Source organism: Argopecten irradians, chromosome 5, assembly GCF_041381155.1.
Source record: "Argopecten irradians isolate NY chromosome 5, Ai_NY, whole genome shotgun sequence".
Lineage (NCBI taxonomy): Eukaryota > Metazoa > Mollusca > Bivalvia > Pectinida > Pectinidae > Argopecten > Argopecten irradians.
Genome location: NC_091138.1, coordinates 30,640,936 through 30,666,605, shown reverse-complemented (window position 1 = coordinate 30,666,605; position 25,670 = coordinate 30,640,936). Strand labels below are relative to the sequence as shown.

The 25,670-nt window shown below is 34.7% G+C and overlaps 1 protein-coding gene across 1 annotated transcript in view; it reads right to left on the bottom strand.

Annotated features, from left to right (window-relative positions):
* LOC138323508 (thioredoxin domain-containing protein 11-like) overlaps window positions 1-25,326 on the bottom strand; it is a 36,328-nt gene extending 11,002 nt beyond the window's left edge. The window contains exons 1-13 of the mRNA XM_069268161.1: window positions 24,984-25,326; window positions 22,538-22,757; window positions 21,725-21,845; window positions 19,037-19,143; window positions 18,717-18,810; window positions 18,353-18,465; window positions 17,638-17,706; window positions 16,793-16,924; window positions 15,466-16,227; window positions 13,614-13,662; window positions 9,781-9,932; window positions 9,243-9,355; window positions 6,376-6,456 (exon numbers count right to left, since the gene is read on the bottom strand). Coding sequence (XP_069124262.1) covers window positions 6,376-6,456; window positions 9,243-9,355; window positions 9,781-9,932; window positions 13,614-13,662; window positions 15,466-16,227; window positions 16,793-16,924; window positions 17,638-17,706; window positions 18,353-18,465; window positions 18,717-18,810; window positions 19,037-19,143; window positions 21,725-21,845; window positions 22,538-22,757; window positions 24,984-25,126 — 2,156 coding nt within the window. The 5' untranslated portion in view covers window positions 25,127-25,326. The remainder of the gene's footprint in view (window positions 1-6,375; window positions 6,457-9,242; window positions 9,356-9,780; window positions 9,933-13,613; window positions 13,663-15,465; window positions 16,228-16,792; window positions 16,925-17,637; window positions 17,707-18,352; window positions 18,466-18,716; window positions 18,811-19,036; window positions 19,144-21,724; window positions 21,846-22,537; window positions 22,758-24,983) is intronic.
* Between the last annotated feature and the right edge of the window lie 344 nt (window positions 25,327-25,670).

The window sequence follows — 25,670 nt, the reverse complement described above, 5'->3', positions numbered from 1 at the left end:
TCTTATTTAGACACAATATAGGAGAGGCTATAGTGTCCTATATACAAATACATACAGGGAGGCTGTCGCACCATCTTATTTATTTAGACACAATATAGGAGGAGGCTATAGTGTCTTATATACAAATACATACAGGGAGACTGCAGCACACATCTTATTTAGACATAATATAGGAGAGGCTATAGTGTTCTATATACAAATACATACAGAGAGGCTGCCTGTTTTGTATATATAATATATATTTGATCGAAAACATTGTCCCTGGTTAATTAGTACTGACTCGAGCCACATAATCCTAGCCTATAGATCCCCCATCTTGACTATAAGCGATTCACACTCACAGAATTAAAAGCAATACAATCTTCCCGAAATGATTAATGTGGACATGATCCTGTCTGGCATTTGTAAATATCTGCAAATTAACCACCACTAAAAATGCTCTCGACCTTTGACCCTTTCTGACACACAGGGGTAGAATGGAGTTCAGTTGTTGTAACTATGATCTCTAACTGGAGGCAAAAGAAAGACTAAATTTAAGCGTACGTAACTATGATTTTGAACTTTTGAATGTTGTAATCTTTGAAAAATTGACCCGTTATATGCCGTATAAATAGCTTTAAGGTAGTCAGGCAAATTAGCTTTCAGTTTGATACAATATCAAAAGACAAATCAGATCCTATACAGCTATGCATTTTGAAAATTAATAACTCATTCACCCCTGATAACACATTTAGACTCTTTTTGTTCAAATACTGGGTCAGTCCATCATGAAATTTCAGGGGTGGTTGAATTCTAGACAATCATCAAAATGCTTCGTTTTCCTAAGCAGTTCAACCACAGAATTGTGTTTATCAGGCAGCATTGTGTCTCTTTCATATAAACACATTATAAAACATTTCCCTTGTGTATTGCAGCAGTTCGTTAGAAATTCATTTATCAGATGCAAATGCAATATCCAAAACTTAGCATTTGAAATGAAGACGTTGAATTCTGTATCATATCTGATGCCCAGAAGCAAAAAATATCCTCAAAATATTTAATGTCCATCTACAATAATAATACTGTAACAATTATGTAACAATATGCAACACTGCTGAACAGTAAAATCAGTGGTTATCTGTTCATATTTATAAAACTGAAGGAGAATGTGTACTATATGTGTGATAGAGCTACCATTATATTCATTCACATGAGCAAAGTTCATCAAATGAAATTTTTAAAGAATCATATGATATTATTATTTAATATTAATTGTTCTTAAAGGTTTCAGTGATTCCTCAATTAGAAGCCCTTATTGGCTATACTTGAATACTTTTAACAATAGGAGAATAAAATATCAAGATTTAAAAAAAACTGATGTTAGACTGTTCCTAATTTTTGAATGGCCACATGTATTTGATCAATTACAAGGCACCAGTTCTATATTATTGTGATTTACAATTGAACCCTTTCTACTCTGCTATGGTTTAGTTTGCTTGGTATATTACATCCTATCAACAGCAAGGGTCATGTTAGGACATGCTAGGTGTGTTGATGGAAGAGAGCTGGAGTAATCGGAGAAAAACCACAGACAGTCAGTATCCCACATGCGATTCAAACTTGAGACCCAGAGGTGGAAGTCTGGGGCTTGTGGTACTATTGTCAGGACATCTTTAATACCACTCCGCCACCACGGCCCACCTCCTCTGCACATGTGTGGCTAGAATGTAGAATGGAGAAAAGCCAGAATACCCAGAGAAAAACCACCGACCAGCAGTCAGTACTTGGCAACTGCCCCACATGGGATTTAAACTCGCGGCCCAGAGATGGAGGGCTTGTGGTAATATATGTCAAGACATCTTAACCACTTGGCCACCGCCGTCCTCCCAACTCTATAAATGATTTGCTAGAATGTATTTCAATCATTATTTTTCTGTGATTACATGGCTATATTTGCTTTTAAGCCCCTAACTTTGTGATTGGCTGGCCAGAGTATTTGAGTTAACCCCCCCCTCCTCCCCCTCACTTTTTTATGTACATATATCAATGGCTGTCAAACACATATAGTATGCAGTTCAGACAGTTGATACACTATATCTACTCACTAATTTCAAAGTCCATTTTGATGAGTCTCCACAATGTGTGTGTTTAGTTTGTTTTAAGTTTGAACTCTTTGTGGTTCAGATTATTCGAGTATTTGTAGCATGTAAATAAGCCTAGATAGCAGTGTTATATGTTTGTTGAAGCCACATCAAATTACATACCACAACAGGCAGCAAACAGATTTGGACCGTGTTCTGTATATATATACACATCTCCTTATTGAATTATCAGAATACAATACTTCTCCCGCCTGTGATGAACACTCAGGGTCGATGGATATGACCAAATTACAATGCTCTTTACCATGTATGGAGTGTATACCGACAAACACTGATGTGATTTATATAATCTATTTTGACTATGCATCTTTAGTTAAGGGCCTCCTTCATTTAGTTCCCGTCTTCTCTTGTACAAATCATTGTACCGTTTACACATGGTGTCTGATCCTAAAGAACAATGCCTTGTGGTGTATCAGACTTTTTTTTTTATAAATTCTTCTCGTCCTTGTAGAAATTTAAATGTTTGTTGGTTTGGCAGCTGCGTCAGGAGAAAACAGACATCCAGTTAAAGTTCTATAACTCTTACAGAAATGATATAGGAAAAAATTGATACATAAAAATCATGTCATAATTCATACCACCTGATCAACATAAAGAAAACTTAAAATGTATATTTTTTATCAATTAAATGTCAAGGAACAAATATTTTATGTGTATATATATATAAATTGATGAGTGAATGCTTATTATAATTCTGAAAATCAGAATTAGATTGAATTACATGTATTGTAAAGGAATCACTAATTATTGTTTCAGAAGTAGATAGTGGTGCTAGCCAAATTCCCTAATATCTAGACCTGTTTCCATTACACAAGTACTAAAAGAAACCAGAAAATATAGAATCGCACCAAAGTAGAGTGTGCCGCATCCACCATTGTGAAATGGTACAGAAGTTACAAATGTCTAGACGTTAGGAGTCAATAACCCCAATGCCTGGTCACACAAATGGCCAAATAAAAGTGTTTGTAGCTATCTGATGTTTAAGTGCATTGGCACCTTATCATCAAACACACCAATACTTAAATAACTATTATATACTACTCTCTGTCGATGCTTCTGGCTAACATGATCAAGTCTAGCTGCCCGCTCAGGATCAGGATCGGGCCTGAATATCAACAAGGCTACTGGACATTATAATCTATATTTGTGTGCCTTTGTATCGAACAATCAGTTAGCCCAGCCCAATTTATTGTATATAAATATATCTGGCCTAATATGATGTCCCTGGCCGGTAATTCATTGCACCAGTTGGCTTCATTCTCTATTCCAATGAATACTCCTGATCATCAATCCTCACAAAATTTCACTCCAATTTATGACAGAGTTATCAGACGCCCATCAATGCAGATTTGTGGAGGTCATAAGGGACCACATGACCTTGTGGTGTCCAGAATCTTATGTATTACTGTAATCACTATGGAAACACAATATTAGGATGTGGCAAAGTTCATTCTAGAACTTTTATAATTGTGGTTTATCTTAATTTTCTGCTCTTTTTTATGTTATAAAACATGCATCATAGTTAGCTAAAGGGCCATTTAATTATTTGCTTGGTTATGATGATGGAGAAAGGTTAGAGAGCCCAGAGAAATATCATCAACATATTGCCACAAGCCCTCCAACTCTGGGTCAAGAATTAGAATCCCAGTTGCCAGGTACTGACCACTTGTCAGTGGTTTTCTTCGGGTACTCAGGCTTTCCTCCATCAACAAACCTTGCACATCCTTACAAGACCTTGGCTGTTAATAGGATGTTTAACTAATAAAACCCTACCCCGTTTCAAGATTCAAAAACGACGTAGGTAAAGTATGAATTACCTTCAACTTGTCCAATTACCTTCCAGTGATAATGATATCCTATATTGTGACATTACAATCACTGTTGGACTACTGGTAATCGGGAGCATAAAGTATTTTATCCACATCGTTTTGGTATATTGAAACCCTCATATTAACTCACTGAAACTGTCAATGATTAACAGGTGTAGCATTTTATCAGCAACATTTATACTGACAGTGTGTGCTTTAAGTTTTGAATGGAGCATCAGAATATAAAGATTCCTGCTTTTAAATATAAGACATGATAAAGCATGATGATGCATCTTACAAATTTATAGTCCTCATCATGACTGCAAAGGAACAAGTTATTATTAAGTCCTGATTCACCTTGGCCTTAGTGACACGAAAAGCAATTTTAGATACAGATCAGCGTTTCTTCAAATCAATGTATAAATGACACTCTGGATATTAATTTTAAAACATGAAAACTCAACACACAACAGAGAAACATACATCTTTTTGGCAGAAAGAGAAACATAAATCTCTTTGGCAGCTAGCTGATAATCAGAGAAGAAAGTCTACTTACATCAATTTCCAACAATGGAGAGAAAAATGAGGGATTGGTATCAAGTTTGTTGATCAGATCGGTAAATTACAAGGGGTGTGAAAATAAATTATGTGTATCTATATTTTTCCTTATGGCCTCAGTTTATACCATTCAGCAAAGACATAAAGCTAAACATGTTCAGTTATAAATGCTGGTATTATTGCCAATATTTAAAAGTAATTGTTATTTGTAGTGAAATGCAGCATTACATATATATTCTGTCTTTGCATATTACAGATTTACCTCCCTTTTGGATAGGTATCCATTGTGACGTCATTACTTTGTGAGCACAACTCACCAATCTCTCCCAGGGTTCATTGCAGTCCCCATATTCACCTCTATCAACCGCTCATGAACTGGCCATCTGTTGACCTCGGGTCATAGAATATTACGTCATGATGATTGTTCAATACATTGCGCCCCCTGTATATATGATGTCACAGTGACTGTTTTTGAAATGGCGGACGTCGTATGCAAATCGTGACTATTTACTTTTACCAGGTATGTAAATCTAGTGTATCAACAAAAGAATCCATTATTGTTTGGTTTGATATTGGATGATCAAATCAACTTGTGTCAGAACGAGAGATTGATAAAAAAGGAAACTTGCAATATGTATTTAAGAACTTAGCATGCGTCCAAAATACGTTTTTCAAAAATCTTGAAAATTTGCTGAGCTGTTTACAGAGGTGAAATTGTGGGGACCGCAATGCACCCTGGGTGAGATTGCGAAACTCACATCACTTTCTCTGAAAAGTATGACGATACCCCAGGAACAACATGACATCACAATCAATACCTACCCGCAAGGGCAGATAACTCAGTACTGTGCAAATTTTACAGAATACAGTAAGAAATCAAACCATTAACAGTATCATCCGAGCCTTTATATCAAATAATAGCTGGATATATTTTGTTTGTTGTTGACGAATCATGACCTGCAGTGATATAGTGATACTATTTATGGGCAAAATCCACTCGGAGGTTTTCTTATAAAACACCGGTAGCAAATCAAAGCTTTTAGTTTGAAATTGCTCTGACCAATAAAGATAACTGTCAAAATCAATTTTAGTATAGAGTTCAAAGAACTTGCATAGAATTGTCACTTCCACACTTATTTGCAAAATATTTTATCTTTATACTCTCAAAATATAAAAGGTAGTAAAATTTATCTTTTACTTGCAACATAAAATATTCTTAGTTCCATTTAAAGCTGTTATTGTTAGAATAATGATTATTAATCATTCTTAGTTGTCCCAAAGTAGCAATCTGGGAGAAATCTGACAAGCTTTTTAATTTCACTTTTGAGAAGGTATTGATGAAAAAGTAGCAATAACATTCATTATATCAACTGTGTCACAATTTAACGACTTCTCTCAGGAGAAATCAGCAAACAAAATTAATTAAGTTCTCCAAAAGGCTGCACCCAACAGACAAGACGTGAGTCAGAAAACACATTCGATGCAAACAAAATGTCACAGCTTCTGACCTAATAATCTCATTACCTAGCACCTGACTGACTTGTAGAAATTCTTATTAAGTGACAATTACAACAACAGTACACTGCCACTGAGAGAATACGAGTTCATATGGCACTTAGAATGTTCTTCAAAAAGCAAAAACAATACAAAAGTCAATTGCAAGTCAACAGTAATAGGAGACAGAATCCATGACAGCAAGATTTTAGGATGTTTTAAAAAAAAATGGCAGCCTCTGCTGGACTTTGCAATACGTTTTTACACTGAAATTCCTTGCCAAGGCTTGCAAAACATTTACACTCCCAAGACTTTCAACAGGTTTCATAAAATCTCATTAGAAATTGTAGGAAATATTATGATAATAAACTTACCTATGGGCTGGGAAGAAAAGTAGGGTTGGGTAGTTGTTGACAGTATACTCCCATGGCAAGTCATTGGTATCAGCGTTGATCCTAAAAGAAAAATCACTTATCATTAATCAAATTTTTATAATGTATATGCTTTTCTTTATAAACTCTAAAGTCGTTTTTAAAAGATCTCTTACAAGCTAATACTTTGTATAAGAATCTCCATAATATTGTATCTTTTGTTTGTGACTTACATCAAATTTTTGAAAATAACAGCTGCGGTCCCAGAAAGTAATAAAAAACAGGATGAAGATTGTCAATGCATTGTACAATACACTGTCTTAAAGTTATCAGTTATCAAAATGCCACTAAAACATCAATTGGCCGACATTATTTTAATACATTATACAGTTGTCCTAGGCCTATTGTCATGTTGCCATCAGTCTTTATATGCAATCTGATGTAATTATGTTTGAAAAGATTGCTGTCAAACATATTCCAGTGAAAATCAGTAGCAGGCTCTCAGAGAGAGAAAATTTGACATGTAAGTAATTACATAGAAGAAAAGCAAAATCTATTTTTCAATTATACAGATTTTTTTTTTGCAGAACAACATTAATGATAAAAGCTTGTACATGAATCTTGTTTTACCATAAAAAATTGACAAATTTCATTTCTGATTGTCATAATTTTTCATGACTATATTTATTTGATTCAATAGGCAAAAACTGAGTCAAGGCTAAATCATAATATTTGACAAATAAAGATGAGATTTTCTCTTTTATCATAAGTCTACTTCATACAGTCTTCCAAAAGCCAATAACAAGATGGTATCTATTGATTGCTTCGTTTTATTTTTAGAAAAAAAAAAAAAAAAAAAAACGACTAGTTTTCAGAAACTGGGTAAATATTAGTAGTGATTGACATTGCAATTGAGTAGTGTAGACAGGCTGCAGTACTAGCTGTAGCTGAAAATGTAGAGTAATGATGTGAGATTTCTGATCTATCTCCCACTTCTAATATATATAGCTGTCACTACAGGTGGAAACCATGTTAAAAGGTGTCCAGCATTCTATCACTATAGCCCTCCATTTTTAGGTCACTGTGGCCAGACAGTTCAGGTGTCGGACATATTCTACCACTAGCCCTCAACCTCTTGGTCACTGTGGCCAGATGGTTCAGGTGTCGGGTATATTCTACCACTAGCCCTCAACCTCTTGGTCACTGTGGCCAGATGGTTTTAAGGTGTTAGACATATTCTAATTTCTACCACTAGCCCTCAACCTCTCAGTCACTGTGGCCAAGTGGTTAAGGTGTCTGGCATTCTATCACTAGCCCTCCACCTCTGGGTCAAAGTGGTTAAGTGGTTAAGGTGTCTGACTTTCTACCACTAGCTCTCCACCTCTGGGTCACAGTTGTTGAGTGGTTAAGGTGTCTGACATCTACAACTAACCCCTCCACCTAGCTCTGGGTCATAGTGGTTGAGTGGTAAAGTTGTCCAACTTTCTACCATTAGCCTTGCACCTCAGGGTCATGGCGGCTGAGTGGTAAGGGTGTCTAACATTCTACCACTAGCCCTCTTCCTCTGGGTTGTGGTGGCTGAGTGGTTAAGATGTCTGACATCTACCACTAACCCCTCCACCTCTGGGTCACAGTGGTTGAGTGGTTAAGGTGTCTGACTTTCTACCACTAGACATCCACCTCTGAACCATAATGTAAATAAAGTTACATTTTGGTCATAATAATATTATTACCGGTACATTCTTAGAAAAACCTTTCTGTCAGTGTCTCCTTGTCTACAGTCTACTTGGAGTAGTCAGGTATGATACTAAATATGGTTATGAGTTGGAAGATTTTTGGCAGTAAATCCAGCTGATCTCCATCACCATCAAATATAACATTCTAATTGATATGGCTGCCACCATTTAACTTAATTGGCAGGACATTAAAACAAAACATCTTAACAAAACTTCTAACATCATCACAGATCTATGATACATCTGAATACTTCACTCAGGATATGCTGAGCACACACCCGTCAACGAATAGATTTTTACAGACTCAATGGGTGAGACTTGTAGAGGATATCCCAATGGCCAAAGGAAAGCCAGCTAATGAACAATACAAGTGGGTGAATGACTTGTGTAAATAGGTTTGACAGCTAGTGTTAGAAATGATGTAAACTACGAGACAAACTTTGATACCACACGCAAATTAAATACAAAAGCCCGATAGATGAAGGCGAGTGATTCATTTCATTCCAAGTCAGATCTGACAGTCAGCTTAGTGAACAACATTACGTTTGAATCTCCATAGATATTACAAAGAATTCAAAACAATTGCCATGGAAATATATCAAGTAAGATCACTCTAAATGTCAGCCCACAGGGCAAAGAGTTTTAGTTTAGTTTTCGTTTTATTTTATTTAAAGTCTTACAAACACTATCAGATATGATGACCTTGGATGTATGTATCTAGATCTATTGTCAATCTATGGTGAAAGTGTTTTTGTCTTGGGAGAATTTTACCGGGTCTCCTTGTGATAGTGGACTCTCCCCTTCTTTATAGTGCTGCCTTACTGAAACCAACTGCTGAAGACACCAGACTACACATCTATCCAACTTACAATGCAACCACAGTCATCCTACTCCATGTATGTGAGTCCACTAATTCACCCCTAGCGACATGTTAAAAAGTTTGCACTACTTCTAATTCAAAGGCTAGCTAGAACAGTTCATTATAAATTTGAAGGTATAAATGGGTTAAGGAGCAGCAACTACTATTGACTATGGTTGTAAACTGGAAAGTCAAGGGACGATATTGAGAATAAACTTGGGTGGATGTCAAACTATGTCAAAAATACCACTGCTATCTGACAACAATTTATTTACCTTGCAAATATCAGGTTCTGTGCTGTCTTGAAATATTTTGCCAGATTAAGATAAAGATGAGCGAAACTGGCACAGAAGCCACACCAAGGGGCATACAGCAGTACAAGCACATCCTGTTGGTAGTAAAATATTATAACATACATAAAACAAGATAAACATTAGGGTCTTGGATCTACATGTTAACTTAAAATACCATTATCATTGATTGTACTATGCACCATTATTGTTCCTGATAATGCAAACAAGAATTGATACATAACTACTTTGAGTGTAGTGGCAATTACTTCTTCTCTCACAAATTGATGATGTTAATCACACAAACTAATGAAATCACAATTTAACATTACCCACAAAGGGAGATAATTCTAAATCTTGAATAGACAGAACAAATTCAATACAAGGTATAGTACTATATGTTATACCATATCATCTTCATTTTTAATTTATATAATAGCACACAGCTCTTGTAGCTGTTCACTACTTTTCATCGCTACTTTTTAACAAGAAGAAAACAAAAAGGGAGATAACTCAATATTACCTTGTTCTGTTGTAGAGTAATGTCTTGGAATGTTTCAGATGATGCCTCCTTGATACAGACACCGACATGTCCGCCATAACATGGAGCCTGCTGTGTTCCAGATCGCAGATGTCGTTCAAGGTCACTGGAGGTATAATTCATCATAAATTGGGCTGGAATAGGAAAGTATATAGAAATGTACTAGATCATAATAAGTCATATACACAAATATAATAAGTCCTATAAACAAATGGTAGTCAATTGCAAGATGACTGATGTTGAGGCTTAGTGATGAAATCTCAGTCACCTGAACCACTCAGCCATTAGTGTCAATATGTTAGACACCTTCACCACTTAACCTGCATGGAGAACACTAGTCCGTATACCAACGCAAAGTGAGGCTTCAAAGGACAACAACAGTTCCTGAGTAAGTTGTTAAGTACAAGCTTTTTCATTCTTAAGCTGTATTCAATGTTTCTTTTTTCAGAAAGTAGATATGTATTGTAGTTATTTTTTAAATTAATATAGTTATATCTATAGGATTTTACCCAATGATGCACATGAAACACCCAAAACTTTGAAAATGTTTTTGAATATCGATCCCTATTTCAGTTTTTTTTTATGTATTCATCATGACATTCATTTTCAAAATATCCAACAAAGCATCTTAAATATACTAAACAAATACATCTGTAACATAACCCATAAACACACACTAAATGTGACTGCAGCTGTGATTAATTGTGAAATAAAACTTATGAAGATAACATACATGTTTGGTAATTTACAATTTCAAAAGCACATTCACGATTCTTTCTGACATATTTGTGGCGCAATCAATATTTCAAAGTCAAATGTAACAGCTACTGCTAACGGTGATCATAATGTTTCCCGTCTGTATTGGTGATATTCTCAAAAATCAATGGTTTAATTCCATTATTTGTGTTGTTTCTAGTTCTGTAACTGTAAAATGATTTCCGCATGAGAATTTCTAGCCCACGGTGAAAATTATACTGCTCAGATTGTTTCCAATATGGTACATATCTATGTAACGTATTCCCTGTATTTAACATTCACAGCAAACTCAAATCTAATCTATGAATCAGTATGCATGAAATACTACTATTGTTACGTTAAATCCCCACAAGGCAACAACTGCAGTAGGGTACCAGCACCTCCTCCACATCATATGTATTGTTCTATCCATCATATATTATTTAACCTATTTCAATATCATGACCGTGAATTTATTGTCTGAGGGAAATCAAAAGCAATTGCATGATTGATCTTAATGGTTTATATAATGTGTTACATACTTTGCATTTTTTCAACAGTATCTATATCATGTGTAGAGAATGATGTTTTACTACACTTGGTTCCCAATGGTTCTTCATATTTTAAAGTACATGGATCCCTGGACCATTATATTGCACATCTGATGATGACAAGTTTTAAATTAGATTTTAAATGTTTCGGATATATGCTTGTACAAATTCCAATGTCATATATATATTCATTAATTATATAATAAGCAACCAAATCTTTAATTCCAAACTGATTTTGCATACTGGTATGTTATACATGTATTTCCAATGTATATGAAGTGCAAATTAATATTAGTTTATGATAAATGCTCTACATGTATAACAAGAAACAGTGTAATTAATCTAATTATAATTACATAAATGCAGTAGTTACATACATGAAATCTAGCACAAAAATTTCTAGAATGGAAAGTGCTAAAAACGTTATTATTGCTTTAATTAATTAATAAAAAGATGAGTGTTTATATAATTTAAAGATAAACTTTAACAATTCGAATGAAATGGTTCTTTATATATAATTACATTTTTACCAGAATTTTCACAGACTCATAACATTTAAGCAATTACAGGTACGTACGTACAAACTTGACTTTCAGAACTTGACTAATTCAAGTACAGTGTCTATATTGCAAGTTTAACAAAATGTTGGGTTTTTTTTTAACAAAACCTCTTGACATCCAGGACTAGCTCATTTGGAATACCAATTAGTTATGAATTGTTGTGTTTGAAACAGTTCGAGGTCAATTAAACAAAGCATTGTATATCTGTACTAGGTACTGACGATACGCTAGTGTTGGGAATCGGTTAAATTTCACGGTTGATCATCAGTTTTATTCAACCAATCAATGATCGATTAAAATTGATTATTTTTTTCCTTGGTGTATAAAAAAGTCTCATTAAATTCCCTTCAAAGGCTTACTATCGCGAGGCCTCTCTGTGCTGTCATGTTTTCATGTCGCTTATTTTCTTCACAAATCATGCTCATCTGAACGTTTACATTACTACATAGCACTTATGCGCTCTTCAATTTATCTATACTCTTAAAGTTTGAAATGATCTGAGTGACAACTACACACAAGGGAATGACTTTAACAAGTTGGCTATGATTTTTTGGCATGTTTTAGTGATCAGTTAACTTTATACTTTTCGTTTATCATGGTGTCGGAAAATTCCGACAAACTCGATTACAGATTTCTTACTCGATTAATTGATCAAACACCTCAAACCAACGATACTCGACAAACTCCATTAATGGGAACACCATTACGTTATGCCCATGTACACATGGGACCTATAGATCACACACATTTTCAGCAGATTCTCATTCCTGGAAATATATATATATATATATATATGATTGAACTCCAACACCCCCCGACTTTTTGTACTTTCTACTGAGTTGATTATGAATGATAAGACTGACAAACAGTGAATTAATCATATATCTGCCCTACAAAATATAAAAGCATTATTTGACTGTATAGCTAAACTTTCTCTTAATCAGATTATGTTTTAATACAAATCCATCTAATTTGATGGTTTGTCAGGGAGAAGAAAGGTATTAAGATTGTTTTTAAAGTAATCCATATACATGGGTTATAATTATGAGTTAATTTATGCCTTGATTCCAATTTGGCTTAGACAAGATTATATTTTAAAGATGCTCCATCTCTGACAGAGCATAAATGCTATTCATCATTTGAACAATAATTGGTGTTTAATTAACACAAAAAATAATATTAAATAATTTACTTTGCCTTTGTTGAAGGTGCATTCAGTATTATATTCCATATAGGATACAGAAGTACGGAATTTTTTCGGCAATTAATTATTTTTTATATTTTTAACTTGAAGTAAAATTAGAAGTTCAAACTTTTCAATGGTGGTTATGATGTAAAGTAAGTAACTTTTGTAACTGACAAAAAATACTAAATCGCCTACTCCTGTTTTTGATATAGTGAAAAATTACCATTTGTCAGCGGTGGAGTATCTTTAATGAATATTGATCATAAGAAATTTTTACATGAAAGTTGGTACATAACTGAAGAACCATCTCCTTGAAGCAGAAACTTTAAATATACCGCACACAATAATTTAAATGCTACCAATAAAGGGTGTTCACAGTACATTTTATGCAAAGCATTTTCCTGCTGGAAATTTTGCACTTATCAAAAATATGATCACCAAGCTAGTATTCCAGTTTTGATAATTAATTGCTAATTAATACATCAAGTATACAGTATAGTAAATGTGAACGCCAAAATTCACAACATGCATGTTAGATGTTCCATAAATAGGGTCCTATTCAGGAATGGGGTCCTATATGTATATACCAGAATGGACTTTCAAATTCAGAAAAAAGTGGGCTCGTTTTTATTTATGTGCTTATAAAGGATATGGGGACACAAGGTGTATCTTATGAAATGAATCATTGCCACAATTGGGGTAGGCAGTATTATAAACAAAAATAACACAATTCAACAGTAAGATAAAAGATTGAATTAATACAAAACATAGCTGTAGTCTTACCTAAATTTCTCTTGCTGAAGGTTTCCTTGAGAACAAATTGTGCCTCGTTCTGAAAAAAGAGAAAGTAAATGTAATCAATAATCAACATTAAATGACAAAGTGAACATCAATTAGGAAAACACTAATTACATTTTCATTGGCCGTTTTGGATGTAACAAATATAGTTACAGGTTCTTTTTTTTTGTTAATAAAAAAGTTATGATAAATAACGCTGACATCTTTGCTGAAAGGTACAATGAAGAGTACATGTAACCCTATGGAGAAATTAACAAGGAGATTACACAGATTTAATGCTACATATTATGCTTTCAGAGGCTGCAAATTGTGACACAATTACACAAAAACAGTCCAACCTGCTCCACAGGGAGTCACCTGCTTTTGGTAAAAGGTTGGCCAATAAGCTTAAAATGCTAAGATATTCAACATAAATATGTCCAGAAATAGTGAGATACTTCAGTTTGTGAGGTGACAATTGATCATTAAAATTAAAAGTGCACGACTCGGGAACATCATTATTAAATGAACTCATGAAAAAGCATGATGAGCTAAGGGGAACAACTCTAACTTTACAACATAAAATTCAGGACTGTAAACAGACCAATTATGATATAATATACCTTTTTAACTCAAAATTTGTACTGTATAAAACATAATTAGGAGAATAACTGTACAGTCAAAACTTATGAATTAAAATTTTATAACTTGATGACTTGGGTATAATTTTGACTTGTTATACATGTATTACAATTAAAGTACATGTACTAATGCATAACTGGATGATACATTTCACTGTGGTCTTGCAGACTTGCAGTTAAAGAGCTTAGACTGTAAATCAATTTTCTTTCGTGGATATTAAATTTCACAATTCCTGTTTCAAAACATGTTGGTGGAGATAAACTTTCACGTATTAACCTGTATCGCATAATTCGCTGAAATAAGTCACATGTGTATGAAAGTTGGTTTACAGTAATACTTAACTTATTTATAGAAAAATAATTTACATTAAATCAGGGCTCCACATTAACCATTGCATTAACCAAGTCAGTTATGTATTTGACTTGCCCGACTGGGCAGGTGGAGATTTTTGTAACATGTCATTAATTTGATACTTGTTTAGGTTGATGTATAGTTGATATCAGTAATTAAAATAAACTTGCAATAAAATCTGAAATTTGAAGCTGTCTGCACAGATTTCCTGGGGTGTTACTATAGGTCAGGAGGGTTGTCACCAATTATATTTTGGCTGACTGAACAGCAGGAACAATTTATTGCATTTTATCTTAACAAAATATTCTGTTGCAAAAATTGCTATTTACAACTGTAACAGTGTATCATTAAATATGATTATTTAATGGGACAGTTTGAGGTACCCAAGGATTTGAAAATGTACTGTCTAGTGACTACAGTATGCACATATTAATTTGACAAAATTGGGCAAAGGTAGGTTTTTGTGGTCACCTGCCCGACAGGGCAAGTCCTTAAAAAAGTTAATGTCGATCCCTGTAAATCTCAGAAAACTTAAACCCTAAATACAGAAAATCAAAGACCAAAATTAAAGTTTGAAAATAAAACTGTAAATGTCATCTAAAAGAAACCAATACCTTTTTCGTATTTTCTTTTAAAGTTTGAAAATAAAACTGTAAATGTCATCTAAAAGAAACCAATACCTTTTTCGTATTTTCATTTTGATCTAAGAAGAAATTGGTATAAAAGACAAAAATTTCTTTAAGACGTATACCTCCATACTTCACATTTCAAAAAGGGATACAGACATGGATAACAATATATATTTATACTGTATGCCCCCCCCCCCCCAACCCCATTTCGTGGAGGACAAAATAATTGTTCTTACCTTTTTATCGACGATAACGACAGCTGGTAATTTGACATCTATAGGATAACCTGGGACTAATCTTTGTAAGAACACAGAATGATGTTTTATATCCATCACATGTAAATTCAGAGTTCTATTACTGCTACAGTGTAATCCATACACGGAATCCGCATCAAAACGGCTGAAGTCGTTTATAAAATTAAACGGAGACGTCAAATCCTGTTCTTCCTGCAATTTTAACTTCTTGCATTTAAGGCCTTGGAAGATATAATTGCTTTTGGCTATAAAAGAATCTGTTGTTTTTCTAGAAGAACACTTATCGTTTGACAACACGTTGTAGCTACACTCTTTACAACACAACGTCCGGTACTCATTTGCGTTATAATTTTGACCAGTATTTAGACACTGTGGCGGAGAATGGGGGAGACCCGTAAACATGGCTCCAACTGAAAGACTTGTGGGTGTATCAAACAGACATAAAGGCGTGCTCTCCTCCAGGGAGGGCGTTGTTTTCACATGTTTACAATATTCACACACGGTGCGAGAATCCTCCCGGCTGTATTCTTTACCATATGTAGTCACTAAAGAGACACAGCAATTTTTATCATTAGTTGGAGGCATGTACAATGTGTTTTTATACAATTGTTTGTTGATGCATTCATCTGTCTGCTTCAAGTGTGCCTCCAAATTTTCCACTCGTCGTCGTATACTCAACTCGACAGCATCACGTATGAAAAGGCTATTGTTACAGTTCATGTAATGTAAAGCAACTTCACGAACCTGAAACATCAATTGATATTCTTTTTTCAACTCATGAAAATTATTGACCAGAGAGTTGAAAAGAAAAACAATTGATACAACAATTTATAAATCAATTTTGAATGATACACAATAATTTTTTGATATACAAGAGAGCAGCTTTTGGTCCATTTTATTTTTCTGATCACAATAAATCATATTCATGTAGCAACTTCAAGATATATATTTTTTGATAGAACAAATTAAAGTCTTACAGGAGATACATGACATGTATTTTTAATGAAAACATTATTGAAGTCAGAATGAACAATGCATTTGTAAGGAACTCTGAATAACTATTGAATAGAAAGTACAGATTACAACAGCTTACATATTAGGCCATAATTTTGCATTCATTACTTATTATAATAACATGAATTCTGGTTTTTATCATGGGAACTTCAGAAAAGATGTTTTAAGTAAAGGGGACGTGACTCTGTCAAATAGAAACCTAAATTGACCTATCCCTGCATTTATTTAACCTGAAGCTTGTTAGCTGTTACCAAGTTGGGCACACAAGCACTGTCAAATACACAGGCTACTTTACCATGTTGTAATAGTAAGCATCTGTATGTAGCTGGTTTACTGGAGTGAACACAATCACGGCCGGTCCGCTGTTGAAGGCCGACGATAAATGCAGTGTCTTATGACCAGGGGGAGACAACCATTTCACAAGAGGCTAAAAGAAGGATAAAAACCTAAATAAAAATATATTACACTGTAGATTCTCATGCTGGTTACCATTTTAATGTCCTACCCTGTAAAATGTTTATGAATTATTTTATATAATTTAAAATCAAAATCAATGTAAAAGACTGTATCTAATGATTTCATCAGCCACCACCATTCTAGTATTCGGTAGAGGTAAAGGGTTAGTAATAAACCTTATTTCTTTTACATCGATTACGAAAAAAGTTATGAAACTTATGCAAATCACTCTCGATAGCCCAGATGTAAGTGCGCATGGGGTCTTAGTGTGGGAGGAAACTGGAGTGCCTGTAGAAAACCCACATGATCGGGCAGGTGACCCCCAACCTTTTAACGTCCATGCTGAGGATCGAACCCTGGCCGTCTAGTTGAAAGGCGAGCGTCTTAACCACTACACCACCCGATCACCATGGGTTAGTGGTGGAGCGTCAGATATTTTATAATCAGATAGAGACTTAGAACAAGAAGTAGGAGGTACATGGTACAAAATCACAAGTCTTAACATGGCCACCAAAATCTAGAGGAGAAAGGGGGCTTAAGATAGGGCCAGTGGCTGGGGGCTAGTCCTAGAAAATCAAATGCCTTAAAACCTAACAGGCTAGTAGAGCTGGGCTAACTAGAATATTCTCATGGTTTTTAGCTGTCCAATTATTACCCAACATTTTTTGAATTATTTATTCTTACCTGCTGTTTGTAAGTTCCAATCCAATGGGCTATGTACTCAAATGTAAAGTTGTTGTTTTGTGGATAGAGCTAAAATTAAAAAAAATAAATGCATCAAACGTTTTTAAAATAAGATGAAGGAAGGCAAATTCTTGCAGGCATAACAAAGTGTACACAATTTAATGATACATTAAATAATTATATAGGTAATAAGTTTTTGACTGAAAGGCCCACTACCTTTACGAAATGGCTTTTGATTTTGAAGATGGGAATGTAAAACGAGATTGATAATTTTGTTGAGCCGCAAAAGATATTAACTTAACGTTAGTTCTACACTTCTAATTAGTTCTTAAAAAAATTAATCAAAATAAACTAAATATTAATTTTCATAACCCGGCTCATATTATGTTTCCGGCTGTCGTCCTAAATACTGCTTTTTAGATGAATATCACTGCACTAGACGATAAAACAGCGATATGAATCTTCACTGTATATATAAATTACGCAGGGATTATTTGCATTTGTTTGGTGTTGTAACCTTATCTTGGGCAATTGATATAAATTTTCTTTTGTTACTATTGTTTTTAAGAAACTTTTAATGTTTTGTTTCGGAAATAATGGTGGGCCTTTAAATTCACTGTTGATGCTTTTGGTTTTAAAATCATGGTCAGGATACTCTGTTAGAATCGCCAAAGACTTTAACCGAGGGAAGTACACATCTAGCTGTTTAACTTACCAACGTAGTGTTAGTCAGTCTGTGTAGAATTAGACTCTTGGTATGGTGTAAACCTAGTAGACTTGCTAGGCTTGGCTGTGTAATTATGGCTGAGCGGACTGGCTGATAAAAATCTGTAAATTCAGAGCATATACATAAAGATATATGAGAGTCCCAGAAACGAAGAGTTAGCACAATATATTACAAAACAGACACTGTAACCAGTTCATAGTCTATTCTCATGATCCACAGTGGTAAGTTACCTGGAGGCAATTACCTTTGTCCCAGACTACCACTTTTAGATACACTAAATAGATTTTGACGGTCTAATATAAACACCATATTATCATCTCACTGTATGATATTATCCAAAAGAGATGTTTACCTCTTTCTAACAGTCTCATAGCTGTCAGATAGAACTGTCTGTAACCTGGAGGTTGAGGTGAGGCATGGAAATCAAAGAATCCAATCATCACATTCTACAAAGACAAAAGCAACAGTCCATATCTGCTGACATGTAACACAATGGGAGATAACTCTAACATGAAATGATGAAAGTTCATATAGCTTTATTTTTTCCTTGTAACAAGAATTTCATATGACAATGTGTTTTATTATTTCACAATCATTATTTTATCAAAGCCCATGTATCTCTTTCATTCTCTAAATGATTAACGCTTAAAAGGTTTGCATCTGTCAACTAACGTCATATCTGGAATTAAACTCTTTGATCTGTTCTCGTGTGTGTAGTATCTTTAGAGGATAGAGGATATCTTCTGTAAACCGAATCATGTGATCAGCTGTGGGGATACCTACAACAACACATGGAAATCGAATGGTGAAGAATTTGCAAAATCAAAATGCACCAAACATACAAGAAAACAATTAAGTCAATAAGTCATTATTATCAATCAAATAAAAAACAAGAGATCCCAGAGGGATCTTGGCGCCCAACAAAGAATGATCTATGTCTGACAATGGAAAGAGGGATCTTTTCCCTGCTTTTCAAACTTGTTCAAACACACTACATATAAAATTTGAAACAGATCGCTATAGTACTTTCTAAGACATAGTGGTAACAAACTTCAACAATGAAATCTAAGATGGCGGCCGGTTTGCCATCTTGTTTACCAATCAGTGCCGAAAGGCATTATGGATCAGTCCTTAAATGTACTATGCACAACTAGGGTACAAGGGGAAACTATGCATGGAATTTGAGAAAGATCCCTTCAGTACTTTTTGAGAAATATTGATAACAAACTTTAACTATCAAAATCCAAGATGGCTGCCTGGCGGCCATCTTGTTCACCGATCGGTCCCAAAATGCAACATGCACAACTAGGGCCCTAGGGGAACCTATATATGAAATTTGAGAAAGATCCCTTCAGTACTTTTTGAGAAATAGCGGTAACAAACTTTAACTATCAAAATCCAAGATGGCCGCCTGTCGGCCATCTTGTTCACCGATCGGCCCCAAAATGCAATATGCACAACAAGGGTCCTAGGGGAACCGACATATGAGATTTGAGAAAGATCCCTTCAGTACTTTTTGAGAAATAGCAGTAACAAACTTTAACTATCAAAATCCAAGATGACCGCCTATCGGCCATCTTGTTCAACGATCGGTACCAAAATGCAACATGCACAACTAGGGCCCTAGGGGAACCTATATATGAAATTTGAGAAAGATCCCTTCAGTACTTTTTGAGAAATAGCGGTAACAAACTTTAACTAACAAAATCCAAGATGGCTGCCTGGCGGCCATCTTGTTCACCGATCGGTCCCAAAATGCAATATGCACAACTAGGGCCCTAGGGGAACCGACATATGAGATTTGAGAAAGATCCCTTCAGTACTTTTTGAGAAATAGCAGTAACAAACTTTAACTATCAAATCCAAGATGACCGCCTATCGGCCATCTTGTTCAACGATCGGTACCCAAAATGCAACATGCACAACTAGGGCCCTAGGGGAACCTATATATGAAATTTGAGAAAGATCCCTTCAGTACTTTTTGAGAAATAGCGGTAACAAACTTTAACTATCAAAATCCAAGATGGCCGCCTGTCGGCCATCTTGTTCACCGATCGGTCCCAAAATGCAACATGCACAACTAGGGCCCTAGGGGAACCTATATATGAAATTTGAGAAAGATCCCTTCAGTACTTTTTGAGAAATAGCGGTAACAAACTTTAACTATCAAATTACAAGATGGCCGCCTGTCGGCCATCTTGTTCACCGATCGGTCCCAAAATGCAACATGCACAACTAGGGCCCTAGGGGAACCTATATATGAAATTTGAGAAAGATCCCTTCAATACTTTTTGAGAAATAGCGGTAACAAACTTTAACTATCAAAATCCAAGATGGCCGCCTCTCCGCCATCTTGTTCATCGATCGGTCCCAAAATGTAATATGCACAACTAGGGTCCTAGGGGAACCTGTATATGAAATTTGAGAAAGATCCCTTCAGCACTTTTTGAGAAATAGCGGTAACAAACTTTAACTATCAAAATCAAAGATGGTCGCCTGTCGGCCATCTTGTTGACCGATCGGTCCCAAAATGCAATATGCACAACGAGGGTCCTAAGGGAACCGACATATGAAATTTGAGAAAGATCCCTTCAGTACTTTCTGAGAAATAGCGGTAACAAGAATTGTTAACGGACGGACGGACGGAAGGAAGGACAGACGGAAGGATGGACGGACGGAAGGAAGGAAGGACAGACGGAAGGATGGACGGACGGACGACCAACCACGGACGAAAGGCGATTTGAATAGCCCACCATCTGATGATGGTGGGCTAAAAATATGTAAAGCTGGCATTCTGTAAAAATATTATTCATTCCTTTATTAATGATACTGTACTGTAATGCAAATTTCTTTTGTATGAGATTTCACTTTTGTGAATCATATGTCAGCAATCCAAATTTGTAAAAAATTTATCTCACCATGGGAATATCAATCTGAACTAAACTTATGTTAAATGAAAACACTAAATAAGTAAAGAATGTCTATCAACAGTAGAATAATCAACTGAAGATCATTCCTAATGATAATCAACTTTGGTTATGATCATCTATTCCCAATTTGCATATTACAGAGTTATCTGCACTTGCGGGTAGGTACTGATTGTGACATCATGTGTTTGAGAGCATACCTACCTGCAAGGGAGCTAACTCTGTAATATGCATAGACGGAATAGGGAAATTGTATAAAAAATTCTAATGTAATATACTCTACCATATTTGAGGCCTTGATTTTACTTCCGTTGACATAAATATTTAATAACTAAGACAAAGTGAAAAGTCTTAAATAGGCATAGCCACTGTGGATCAAATCAAGAAATTTGAAAGTTATTGATTCTGTTATATCTTATTTTCATTACGGTACCTGTGAATTTAAATCCGTCCAGATTTGTGTGGTAAATAAACAGCTCTGGGTAACTCAAGAGCTTGTAGCTTGATTTACATTCTCCATTGGGCCACCAGCAGTTGACAGCGACAAAGCGAACCTACATCAAGATGGAGAAAATCAAATGTTCAAATCTGCAATATAAAATCTTTTGTCATATATATGTACGGGTGTATATTAACCTGTCAGCAGTAGGTAAGTGTTTCAGACTAATTTCAAAATCTTTAGATGACATTTTGGGGTTTTACAAAATTTTGTAAGGACATTCTCTACTGGAATTATTAAGGATATTCAAAAACTTGAGGACATTTCAGAAGAGTATCATGTACTCTCAATCTGGTGTTGTCAGTTACCAAGTTGAAACAATAGAAGTTATGTGTTACTAATTACTTTGAACAGCTCAAAGATGTGTCTGAGCCAGATGTAGCGGTTAAGCTGTTACCTGCTGTTCATTAGTGTTTTTTCCTCTCTTGGATTTCTGGTTTTCCTCCAGTACAAAACTGATGTCTTTGAAACTGTTTATGGGATGTAATACCCCATAACATTTGTGTGCTACTTATTAGTATCTCCAGTGGTGATGGAACATAACTCTTTGTAATCCTCTCACTGAAATAATTTTAGCACGGTATATCATCATTCTATCACTAAATCACCAATGGAAACAAACCTGGTTTTGGTATAAACATCTATAAACTACCCAGGGTCCTGTGCATCTTATTCATGGAAAGATATAAATATATACATATAATGAAATATTTATCTACATACAGACTATTTTGATGAAAAACTTACCCTGTTTTGAAAATATTTGGCTGCTTCAGAAAATTCGTCTCGTACTTGTCTTGACTTTGAACACCATGGTGCATAATACATCACAAAAATAATTTCTTCTTTGTTAAGAAGATTTGTGATGGGGTTTAGGTTTCCGTATGGAAAATCCAGAACTGCTGAACCAGCTGGAAAAAATCTTTCTGGAGGCTTCGGAGGTATCACCATCTGTTTTCCTTTGAAGCTGAAAAGAGTAATGAGTAATTTTTACTAATTATCAAAACTTCATGAAAATTCAATTAATATTCACAGGGTTGATAATTGTTGATTATGGTATGTATATACATCAATAGGTCTGAAATAATGGCCACTGCATTTCCTTCTCCAGTGTTAGCTGTTACAAAACTTAAACTAACACGCTGACACTAAGTAATTAACAAATTATGTCCTAATTATTTAGATTGTAACAATTTAGTATCCAATATTCAGGAAAAGAAGACTAGATCAGCCACTACAGGGAAATATTTATTACCTAGATTTAAAACAGAAAAATTTAAGAGTTCATTGAAGTATAGTGGACCATCACTATGGAATGATCTTCCAGAAAGTGTTTCTAAAAATACAAAACTCTCCAAATTCAAATACGAATGCAAAAAACACTTCCTACATGTATCCCAATAATCACTGTTTCATTTAATTTGCTTAATACCTATTTTAGTAAACCCAGCACTTTTTGTTCTTTTATCGTCTTAGTAAACTATCGTTAATTAATCATATAAAATCAATTTTAATACATGCTATAATAGCATATATTCTGTCAATTTTTATTCATTTGTCATATTGGCATATATGTATGTTAGACACTAATTCATAAGTTACATGTTTTTATTTTTCAATATTTTTATGCACCATGAGCTTTATGAGTGCCTTTATAATTTTAATACTATTTTCTGTGATAATCTGGCTGTGCAGATATCCATTAAAATAATACATGCAACGCTGTAATATGTATTGTCTATGATATATTCCATGTTGTAAATATTGTATATTTTTATGTCGACCACTTGGAAGACAAGTCTCTGACTCAAAGTGTTATGACTCGATTATTATTTTATTATCTGCGTCAGCTAGGTGTCCTGCGTGCCAAACTAAATCCAATCTTGTACATGTGTATTTGTATTAAGATTTCTACTTTCGCTAATGAAACAAGGAAATACTTGCAAATATTCTAAATTAATTCTGCCGAAACCAGATGGATTTCACCTCTGATGGCAAAATTTAAAAAATTTTTAAGCGATGTTGATAGCCCAGTATTGTGCCCAAAGTATTCGGTCAAAATGGTGGCATGTTTACTTATAAATGTACTTAAAACATAGGGGAAAAAATGTCGATGGGTGTTAAAAATATGATCGTAGGGATGTTTAGGAGTGGATATTCAGGAAGAAAGATAGGTCTGATGCTAAAAATACCCAAGTCTACAGTTATAGACATTGTAAACAAATTTTGTACGTTTGGTTCAGTGAACAACAGGCCGAGAAGCAAACGGCCAAGGTTTGTAAATTTGATTTAGATTGAAAAGACATCTTACAAAATACTGAAGGAAGTGTGTTATATCATTGCAATCGAGTGTGTAGTATTTAAGTAAAAAGATAATTTGAAAATCATTTGGTTTTTACCCAGGGATCAATCTAGGTTTTGGGGGGACCTACCCTTTTTCAAAATTGGGAAAAAGTTTGGCGAAATATAGTAAAATTTCAACTTCTTATTTTGGTCTAAAATCATATTCATTTTGACGAAAAAGTGCTGTAAAACGACTAATTTTATTTTTAGATATAGTAAAGCAATATTTTAAGCTCAATAATGAAAAATTTTAGTTTATCATAAAATATGCAGTTGCTGTATCATAAATATGAAGAAATTTGTCGCCATGATCGATACTGTTTACATTTACTTGGCTAGTAGGTATAATTTAAGTCTTTTAAAAATTATTAATTAGGCCACTCTGTAAAAAAAATCCCCATTTGAAGCTAAAAAATGACCGGTTTTGAAACATAATTCCCCCTGTGACTTATTTTTTAGACTTTTGTTTGCAAATTTCTTCATATTTATGATACACATACTGCATATTTTATGTTAAACTAAAAATTTTCATTATTGAGCTTAAAATATTGCTTTACTAAATCATTAGGCCTAGCCAGTTGACTCTAATGTAGATCTTCAGCGTTTCATGCATGCATGATTTCTGATCTAGTAGAAGGGGTTAGGGTGTTAGCTAGGGAAAGGGTGGCTGCAGAGCCCGCGCCTTGTTGATTTAAAACACCCTAGCCAGAACACTGCCACATGTTATGTTCTCAGATATTAGGAATACGATACATTCGACATCAGCAAAACTAATATCGATAACATTTCTTCTGATATGTTGAAATGTTTCATTAGTCGATTTTATCGGACGAAGTCGAGGAAAAGTTACCTGCTGCAGATATGTATAAGCAGAATCAACGTGACACCAATCACAGTGACCGTCATGTTTGGGTGTTTCATCATCGTCTTGTAAACACCATGTGTTCGATACAGTAAGCCCTTACGTTGCACCTCTGATGTTGTAGTCGCCATCGAACATAAACCACGTCGACTTCACGTTCCAAACGAGACTTAGCATCACTGAAAGTAGCACTTTCCATTATTCGGTAAGGTCAAAATTTTACATCAATATCAGGCTAGTCTCCATATGTGTGCATATTATCGATAAGACAAATTCAGACAAATAACTACTCGTTATACGATCATTTAGAATTAATCTTCAATTATCGCTTGCAGCTTACGATGCAGATCATATCCACACGCCATTTCAATCGCAACAGCCATCTTGTGACGAGCAAACATTCTGGGGAAAGGATGTACGAGTTGTCTATCTTGGGGCACTGATTTGTTGGATGTCTAGGTCCATGTCTAGATCTACTTTACAACTAAAACCGATTTTCTCATTGGCCATTTTTGTTTGCAATTAAGCACTTATGCACATGCCACTATTTTTAAATATCATAATCGTTAACATAAAAATATTTTGTTTGCAAACTGTGCTAATCATATGTTTCTGCAAAAACTGAAAAGGTTTGCAAATATTTTTTTGGTCATATCAAAGACTTTTTACAAGATA